Source organism: Elephantulus edwardii, unplaced genomic scaffold (assembly GCF_000299155.1).
Source record: "Elephantulus edwardii isolate Elephantulus edwardi_28Jun2011 unplaced genomic scaffold, EleEdw1.0 scaffold00050, whole genome shotgun sequence".
NCBI classification, from domain to species: domain Eukaryota; kingdom Metazoa; phylum Chordata; class Mammalia; order Macroscelidea; family Macroscelididae; genus Elephantulus; species Elephantulus edwardii.
The window spans coordinates 9,492,143-9,502,401 of NW_006399800.1; the positions used below are offsets into that span (position 1 = coordinate 9,492,143).

General features: G+C 39.1%; 1 protein-coding gene and 1 pseudogene across 1 annotated transcript in view; both read left to right on the forward strand.

The window, feature by feature from the left end:
• The window catches only part of PGGT1B (protein geranylgeranyltransferase type I, beta subunit), a 121,563-nt gene that overhangs the window by 56,797 nt on the left and 54,507 nt on the right, over nt 1-10,259 (forward strand). Inside the window, exons 4-6 of the mRNA XM_006886676.1 lie at nt 2,398-2,549; nt 5,199-5,331; nt 9,299-9,344. Coding sequence (XP_006886738.1) covers nt 2,398-2,549; nt 5,199-5,331; nt 9,299-9,344 — 331 coding nt within the window. The remainder of the gene's footprint in view (nt 1-2,397; nt 2,550-5,198; nt 5,332-9,298; nt 9,345-10,259) is intronic.
• Nucleotides 8,495-8,797, forward strand: LOC102847038 (annotated as a pseudogene).

The following is a 10,259-nucleotide window of genomic DNA, read 5'->3' on the forward strand; positions in this document are numbered from 1 at the left end:
CTGACTGAGGTCAGGGATAGTGTTCCCAATTCCAGCACTACCACTTTTACCCCCCCAAAAGTGGTCATACTATATTTTGAAGTAGGTTTCACTGCCCTCCCCCTTTATGTATGATAAAGGGAACCTGAGAATTGTGAACAGACTCCTCCCAAGTCTAACCATCTTTTGGCAGAAGTATTCAACAGAACAAAATATGTGGTACATTTAGGATGTCGGTCCTCTTGTGCGTGCTGCCACTGTTAAGGTCATCAGACTCACAGTGACTTTCAGCAATCCATTGCATAGGTAATCATCATCTTTGGCCTGTCTGGTGCATATGTAATAGTCTTCTTTGGCCTGTTCAAGGAAACCCAAACCTGCAGATGGCGTGCATGCATCCCATCCTCCACCTCCTATGCAGGTGGCCAAGTGGGGCACACCTCCCCAGCGCGGGAGGCCTGCAGGAGGCTCGCGGCCCCCCCAATGTGGGTGGCCGTTGGGGGCGTGCCCCCCCCCTTGCTGTATGGGCGCTCGGCAGGGTGCGCGGCCCCTCTTGTGCAGGTGGCCGGCGGGCGCCCACTTCCCCCTACAGCCGCCATCCTGGCTCCAAGAATTCTCTCCAGACCAAGTTCATCTTGTGGCAGTGTGGTGGCTTCGCTGTACCAGTCTTGAGGAGGGCCGGTGCCCCACATCCATCCTGGGTGAGGGAATCCATTCGTTCTGGCTGTGGAAGCCTCATGGAGCTGCAGCAGCTGTTCGGCACAGGCTCTGCAGGGGCTAGGGGTTGGGAGCCACAAGACTCACCCATTTCTCCTTGGGAATCCTTGAATTCCTGTTGTTAAGCCTCAATCTTCACTGAGGGCCAGTCATCAACTGTTCAATTATCAATAAGCCAAAGTCTGTGGAAGGCCATAATGGCCCTGCTTTAAATGGTTCGCTGCTCCTGCAGCTCACCACGCTGTCTCTGCCTCCGCCGCCATCTTGGATCTTTTCTGGAAAATTTTCTTAAGCCAAGAAATATGTACCATGTGAAATTTGACATTTTTCAACTATAATCAGCTTTCTAAAACAACCAGTTAATTGGATTGATTTATTTGAAATTAATTGTCGCATGCAAAGTTTTGTATATTTTGTAATGTGATGTTTGTTGACATAATAAATTTGAAATCAAATTTTATTTTTGCCAATGCCATTTCCATTGGGCTTTTACAGAATTTCCTGTAACGTGTCACATGTTTTATATAAAACATTTCTTTGATAACTAGTGTTCTCTTTTGTTGAAACAGTCAAATTATTTTGTCTCATCTGACTCTTTCTGTAATAATTTGACCTTCCCAACCAGATTTCCTAATTCTCTCTGGGCAATTGCTCTCTCTGTAAGGATATAGGCTTTATAAAGCTGTTTTGCAAGCAGTATCCATTTATTATTATTAAGTGCCCTCAAGTCAAGTACAACGGCAGATCCAAACCTGTCCTACCCTGTGCCATCCTCAGTCTCTGGTACACTTGAGCCCATTTCTGACTTCACTCTCTCGGTCTGGGTGAGGTTCTTTCTCTCCTTTGCCATCCCTCCACCTTTCCAAACATGTTGTCCTCTTCCAAGGAATAGCCTCTCCTAGCATCATGCCCAATGTATGCAAGACAAAACATCACCATCCTTGCTTCCGAAGAGCACTCTGGCTTTACCCTGTCCAAGACATAGGTGCTTGTTCTCTTAGCAATCAATGGGATATTCTATATTCTCCTCCAACACCACAGCTCAAAAGCATCAATTTTTCTTCTGTCATCCTTATTCATTGTCTAACTCTAAGATTCATAGTAGTAGGTGATTGAAAAGATCATGATCTGAATCAGGTGCACTTTAGCCGTAAATTTTACAAACTGTTTTATTTTCTAGAGGATTTGTCAGGTTTAGTGTCATGAGCTCTTTGTATTTGTGGAGTTTTTTTTAAGGTTTCTTTTTGTTTTCTTGATCCTCCCCCCCCCAATTTCTATTTTGTGTTGACTAGAAACTCAAACTATATTGGTTTTATGGTAATAATGGTCATAGATGAGTTTGTCCAGTTTTAAAGAATGATTATTTATAAATCTTTTTGTTGGAAAGGCTACATACATTCCTAACTTAACAGACATGGACTGTAAGTGATAGACAGGGTTGATTATATCTAAAATATAAAGTATTTGGTTTACTTGTATTCAAAAACACTTCCATAAGGAGTAAGATTTCTAGGATAGATTTAAAAGTTGTATGTGGGCATACGTATGTTGAAACTGATGTAAATACGCTATTGGTATTCTCACTTAATCCAATATCTTTAAAAATAAATAGAAACATTTAATTTTACTAGTGTCAGAAATCTCATGTCAAATTACTTAATGGAATATTTTAATTAATTAACATATTAATCTTTAACTTAGAATCCTGGAACAGCTCATCCTTATGACAGTGGCCACATAGCAATGACCTACACTGGCCTTTCATGCTTAGTTATTCTTGGAGATGACTTAAGCCGAGTAAATAAAGAAGCTTGCTTAGCAGGTTTGAGAGCCCTTCAGCTTGAAGATGGAAGGTATGAGCTATTCTTCATTAGTTTTTTTTGTTGTTGTTTTTAATTAAAATCTTTTGCAACTAAAAAAAGTATATCAGACTCTAGAACTCTAAAGAATCATAAACTTATACTGTAACTGCCTAAAGGTTACTATATTTAATTATGTCTGGTCGTAAAAATAAAAGTAATCAGTTCTTTTTTCTCTCTTTCCTTTTTTAACTGAGTTGATTGTTGTTGTTAGTGTAGCCCATCAAAACTCATTGTTAACCCTCCAGGGGGCTTTCAGAGTCAGTGCATCTCTTGGGGGGATATTGCTCCTCCTCCCAGAAAACAGCAACTGTAGTCAAACCACATACCTTTAGGTTAGCAGTGCAGTTTCTTACCACTAAGCCACAAGAACTCTCCCAACTGAGATGATAATGCCACAAGTGAATGAATAGCTTCAAAGTTGTGATCTATTTTATTTTCTGTTCTGAATGTGGGGGGGAGGGATAGACCTTTTGAAGTAAGCATTTTTTTTAAAGTAAGCATTCATTTATAATCAGAATTTACACCTGTTAATACAGTGGAAGAGAGAAGAAATTTGAATAGGATATGTAGATAGTAACATTTTCAAAGACTAGAAAAAGAAGTTAGCAAGTATATTAATTTTTAGTGTCTCATATGCTATATTCAAGTTAAAAAAAACTCTTCCAAGAGTTTTAAGATCTTTCAAAAAATATTTTCAAGCCAGGAAATAAGAGGTGGTCACTGAACAGCAAAGATTTTAACTATCTTGGCCCAATTATAGGCAATTTCCCCCCCTTTTGCAATTGTAGTGAGTTCTAATGATGCAGATGATCTATCACCAAGTGAGCATTTGTGAGAGCTCCTTAGAGAAATTGACTACCCACTGGGAATCTGTTAACTTACTGTGTAAGTGGATACTCAGCAGAACTTGAGCCTGGATACTTCAAATTCATGCTGTTCAAAATTAAGTTCTCATTAAGGAAAAATGATTTTGTTATATCCTATAAAACATGGGAGAGTCTAGAGTGTATGATGAGTGAAATAATTCCATTTCATAAGGACAAATGTTGCATAAAACCATTATTGTAAAAAATAGGATAACTGAGCAAGGTGTATATACGTTCAAAAGAGGAAGTGAAAAGGGGGCAGGGGGCATGGAAAAAGGGGAAAGGGAAATCAAGATAGCAAAGGTTAGTGGGCTGATTGGGGGGTGAAGGAATAGGAAAGATTAAATGGGAGCTTGATAAGACAGGGTAATAATAGACATAGAAAAATAGTAATTAATTATATAAAATACAATGTATATGAAAGATTGTATGAAGCACAATATAATGAAAGGTTGTATAAAATACATTAATGAAACCCAGTGTATATGAATTATTATATGCAAACCATTGTTGGTTTACCATTGATTCAGAACTGACCCATAGTGATCCTCCAGTGGGTTTTCAGAAGCATTAAATTGTAAGAGAGGAGATTACCCATTCTTCTTCCAGAGAGTATCTGATGGATTTGAACTGCTTACCTTTCAGATTACATTGCAGCTTATTACTAGGCCACCTGAGTTTCCTAAACCAGTATTAGATGAAAGGAGAAAAAAAAAAATCAGTCCTCAAAGCACAAACCCACCATATTTCCAGGTCAGTTTTAAGTTACACTGCGATTTTCAACTACTCTGGAGTTCAGCACCCCCAATTCCCATGTTGTTAAAGTGTCAACTATAATATAGCAGTTATGATGCTATATTACAGCATAATTTAGTGGTAACCGTAATCCAGTGGTAAGGAAAAGGTTTCAGAGACAAATGTGACTTTCTTGCTACATCTTTGTTCTCCATCTGTTAATGTCTTTGTTATTTACTTGTGTTTTGAAAACTAGTGCTCTTTATGTGGTAAAAATTAATGTAGACCAGTAAGCTAAATTTACATTAGTCATAAATACCATAAAATTAAGATTTACATCTGTGCATGTGACTAATATTTCTTTTCAGTGTAGTTTGATTATTGCTACCTTATCCTTGTATATAAATAAAAGATAAAATATTACCTCCCTAAAACTAAGTAACGCCTATAAAGTAACTAACTCAGTGTATATATAAGTTAGGAGAAATTTCACATACCAAAACTTCAGCTTGAGAATATCTATTCCTACTCAATAAATTATGTATTTTTTTTATTTGCTACTTTTATTCTGCTGTCAGTTTTCAATCCAGTATACCACAGTGGGGCTGCTGACCACTCCACTAGAGAAATAGGAAGGACCCTCTTCAAATTTACAATCTGGGCAATCTCTTAGAGGTTTACCATGATTTGGAAATTCGATGATAGTGGGTTTAAGGGAGGGGGTTTTTTTGTTCCCTAGTTGAGACTAAATAAACCTTACTGTGAATGCTGGCATCTGAAAAGAACTGGTTGTGTGTAAAACCACCCAACTATCAGAACTATGGGTGATAGTTAAGAAATGGTTTTATATTATTATAGTTTATTATTCCTCATTGAATAGTACAAATAGAGTATGGTTTTTAAATCATTGGTAAGTTTTTCTGAGAGTAAGGATACTTGGTAGGTATTTTTATATAGCACCCTCTTAGCCCTAGGGGGGAAAAATTCTTTTACAACAGTATTAATGCAAATATTGTTGTTGTTATATTATTATTTTCAGTTTTTGTGCTGTACCTGAAGGAAGTGAAAATGATATGCGATTTGTGTACTGTGCTTCTTGTATTTGCTATATGCTCAACAACTGGTCAGGCATGGATATGAAGAAAGCCATTGACTATATTAGAAGAAGTATGGTGAGTTATGTTACTAAGCTGGGGAAAGAAAAGGCAATATACTGTAAGGAGTTGATCAGAAGTTGCAATTTATTAATTTTAATTGCTGATTAATTATTATAAAACTGTATATGAATGATTGAATGAAAAACAGTATCATTTGTAAATGTTCACTCAAATAACAGTAAAATTAACTTTGTTGTTTTAAAAAATTTTCTATTTCTCTCACCATACACACATATTGATTTTGCACTTAATATATCTTAATTTTAATTATTCCATGTTACTTATAATTTTTCAATGTTTAATGTTACTCCATTGTGTGGATTTTTTTTATCATAAATTTTTGCATGTTGTATTTTGTTTTTGGAAGTGAATTTTCAGGATAGATTACTGGTAGTGGAATTGCTGGATTAAAATGCAAATTTGTATGTAATTTTAATAAACAAAACATGAAGCCCACTGCTAGTGAGTCAATTCCAGCTCATAGTTGGATCCTAGAAGGCACAATACAAAGCCTCATGGGATTTCCAAATCTGTAAATTTTGATAAACTTGAAATACTTCATCTTAATTTGGATCTACAGTTACCACCCTTGATCCCCGCAGTCAAGAAGTAAGGAGACACACTGCACTGGGGAAAATCTCTAGTTAAGGACCTCAGAATTATTGGGGAGTAATGATGTCAGTGTGAGGACTAAGATGGGTCTGATTCAGGCCATAGTCTTTCTGATCGCTGGCCATTCATCTGAGAGCTGGACAGTGAAAAAGGATGACAGAAGAAGAGTTGATGCCTTTGAGCTTGGGGTTGGAGAAGAGCACTGAACATCCCATCAACTGCCAAAAGAACAAACAAATATGTGTTGGAGAGTGTGCAGCCAGAGATCTCCTTGGATGCAAGAATGATGAGGCTTCACATCACATACTTTGGGCATGTTGCCAGAAGGGGCTATTCCTTGGAGAAGAACATAATGCTAGCAAGAGTGGAGGGTTGACAGAGGAGAGGAAGACCCTTGACTAGGTGGATTGATACAATGACTGCCCCAGTAGGACCCTGTGTGTCAGGAAGTAGGAGGATGGCACAGGATGGATAGAACAGGGTTCATATATTTTGTTCATAAAGTTGAGTTGTACTCAACAATAACTTGTTGTTATGTGCCGTCGAGTTGCTTACGACTCATAACGACCCTATGTACAACGGCCCTAAACTCTGTCCTGTGCCAGTCTCACTGTCTCCGACACATCCATCCCAGTTACCCCAGTCACCGAATCAATCCACCACCTAGAAGGCCTTCCCCACCTGTGCCTGCCCTCCACCCTCCCAAGCACGATGTCCTTCTCCAAGGATCGGTCTCTCCTTAAAACGACCAAAGTATGTCAAATGAAGCTTCAGAATCTTTGCCTCCAAGGAGCAGCCCAGTTTAACCCTCTCAAAGATGAATCTGTTTGTTTTCTTAGCAGTCCATGGTACTTTCAATACTCTTCTCCAGCACCATCCTCCCTAGTCATTGTCCAACTGTCTGATGCATAACAAGTGATTGCAAAGACTATGGCCTGTATCAGACTTACAACAAAAAAAATTGTGATAGAACTGAATTACCTGTTTTTTCTTTGGCAGAATATGGCTGGTAGATTCAAACCACCAACTTTCCAATTAGCAGTCCATTGCTTAAGCCCTTCAGCAGTCCCTGCAGTTTTAATAAATATTATCAAATGTCTTTTTATAAGTAATGGAACAGTCTGTATTCCCATCAGCATTGTATGGAGTATTTGTTTGTTTCTGTTTTGTCTGTAGAATGTGCTGCCAACCTAGTGAATGAAAAATGCTGTCAGTATAGTTTTCATGTACATTCTTTTACTGTGAGTGAAATTGGCTATTAACTGGCTGGCAATTCAAAACTAGCTTTAACTAATAGGTCATAACTGACCTATACAGGTTTTAATATTAGTTGCTGTTGATTGTTGTTGTTACATGCCATTGCATCACCTGCGACTCTTAGCTAGCGTTTCTACAACAGCCCTAAACCCTGCCCTATCCTGTGCCCTATCCTTATTGTCTCTGACACACCTATGCCCATTACCCCAGTCACTAACTCAGTCCTTCTCATCGAGGGTCTTCCTCTCTTGGGCTGTCCCTCCACCCTCCCAAGCATAATGTCTGTCTCAAAGGACTGGTCCCTCCTTACAACATGTCCTAAGTATGTCAATCAAAGCTTCAGAATTCTTGCCTCCAAGGAGCAGGCTGGTCTCACCCTTTCTAGGACGAACCTGTTTATTCTCCTAGAAGTCCATGGTATATTCAGTACTCATCTCCAGTACCACAGCTCAAAAGCATCAATTCTTCCATCATCCCTAGTCATTGTCCAGCTTTCTGACGCATAGCGAGTAATTTCAAAGACTGTGGTCTGGATCAGGTGCACCTTAGTCTCCAGACTGAGATTGTTGCTCTTTAGTACAAGACTTTCCCAATAAACTTCATCTTTTAATTTCCTGGCTCCTGGTACCAAGAGTGTTGATTGTGGAGCCAAGCAAACTAAAGCTGTTAACAATCTTAATTTCTTCACCATCTGTCATGGTGCTACCAATAGGCCCAGTGGTGAGAATCTTTGTTTTCTTGATGTTGAGCTTCAATCCATATTTAAGGCTGCAGCCCTTGGCCTCCTGCAGCAAGCGCTTCAGGTCCTCCTCAGTTTCAGCAAACAGGGTTGTATTATCTGCTTAACACAGATTGTTGATGAGTCTGCCTCCAATCCTGATGACACATTTGTCATCATAGAGCTCAGCCTCCCAGATAATCTGTTCACCATAGATTGAAAAGGTATGGAGATAGGACACATCCCTGGCATACACCCTTCCCAATTCTGAACCATTCCATGTTTCCTTGCTCTGTTCTGACAACTGCCTCATATCAATCAGTTTCTCTGACATTTTATTACTTCTTGCTTTATTTCATTTGTATTCTCTTAAGTGGGTTTGTTCATTACCTCTCTTTCATGTCCCTTATATTTTCATTGGAATCTGTTATTCATTATAAATCTTGTAATTTGGTTTCTGTTTCTGAAGAAAATAAAAAGGAAATCAAAAGACAAATTGCTTGTTGCACCCACTGTCTTTGTTTGTTGGGAAGCAGGGAAGCGGCAAGGACACTTCATGTCCCACACCAAGAACGGACTAAAAGAAGCCAAATGGTGAAAGCTACCTCCTCAACAGCCAGACCCCAGGGCATAGTGACCTCTGAGGATGTCACTGTGTACTTTATCATGGAGGAATGGGCCAGCCTGAAACCCAGTCAGAAGGCCTTGTACAAGGATGTGATGCTGGAGAAATATGAGGCTGTGGTATTCCTAGCTGTGGCACCTGTTCCCAAACCAGCTTTGATTTCTTAGCTGGAGCAAGAGAAAGAGGACCAGTTGAGCCAGAAGATGAGACAGGAGAGCAGCCCTCAAAAGATACATAGCAAAACTAAGGAGATATGTCTCCTTAGCTAGAGCAACATTTTCAAATCCATTATTATTTCCAGCTCCTCAGATTCATCAATGCTGGGATCTTGTGAGGGATTAAAAGTTAGACAACTGCCATTATCCTTGGCTACACAAAACTGCCTCAGAATTGATTTGTTGATGTCTTTCCAGTTTTATAAGTATAAAATCCTTGCATTTTCCTTTAACTCATATACTTACAGATGAAAGAAGAGTAGGAGTGGAACTTTCTACTGGATTAAAATTGAATGTGTAGGTAGCATCCTTAAACAATCTTGTCTCTGAATATGCCCTAATATGCGCAATTTATTGAATTGACCTATAAAATAAGACAAGATCAAGTGTTGAAATGCCACAGTCTATTTCTTTGTTCATAGGAAGGGATGCATAGTATAGAAGATATAAAATAAAATTAATGCATTAGATCAAGCCAAAACCTAGCATAATGGCAGCTTATTTATTCATATATCGTTATTTCTTTATTAAAAATAAACTTTTTTTTTCTTTTAGTCCTATGACAATGGACTGGCACAGGGAGCTGGACTTGAATCTCATGGTAAGATATCTTTAAAATAAGTGGATATATAATTGGTTTTGTTACTATAAGCAGTGTCATGGTACCTTGATGCAGATAGGACATGTAGGAAGGATTTTGGAATTTTATCTCTACTTTTTTTTTTTTTTCTTTTTTTTGTTGTAGTCTGATTGTCTTCTGTTTAACTTTTCCTGTGTCTATTTGAAACCTCCTCTCTTGTTTGTTAGGTGCTGTGGAAGTGAGCACAACTCATAACATCCCTGTGAACAAAAGACCTAAACCCTGTCTATCCTGCACCATCCTCACATTTCCTTCCTAAAATACAAAAGCCCTTTGCAGCAGTCACTGTATCTGTCTACCTGATTGAGGGGCGTCTTCTTCACTGACCCTCCACCCTTCCCAACATCATGTCCTTCTCCAAGGAATAATACCTGCGAGCCACATGTCAAAGTGTGTGAGGCAAAGCCTCATCATTCTTGCCTCCAAACAGCACTCCGGCTGCACCCTCTCCAAGACACATCTTTTGGCCATCCATGGGATGTTCAGAGCTCTTCTCCAACACCACAGGTCAAGTGCATCAGTTTTAGGTTATAGAAGAAATAAAGACTGAAATAAAAAAGTTCCTTCAAACAAATGAAAATATAATAAACTACACCTCTGGGATAGGGGTTCCTTGGAGAGGGACATCATGCTTGGGAGGGTGGAGGGACAGCACAGGAGGGGAAGGGCCTCTGTGAGGTGGATTGATTCAGTGTCTGGGGTAATCGGGATGGGAGTGTCAGAGACAGTGCGATTGGCACAGGACAGAGCAGAGTTTAGGGCTGTTGTACATAGGGTCGCAAGCGACTCGACGGCACATAGCAATAACAACAACATATGCTTGTTTGTCATTTGCATTTAAGAGTAGAGCATTTGTCTGTCAGTTGTTGTATTGAG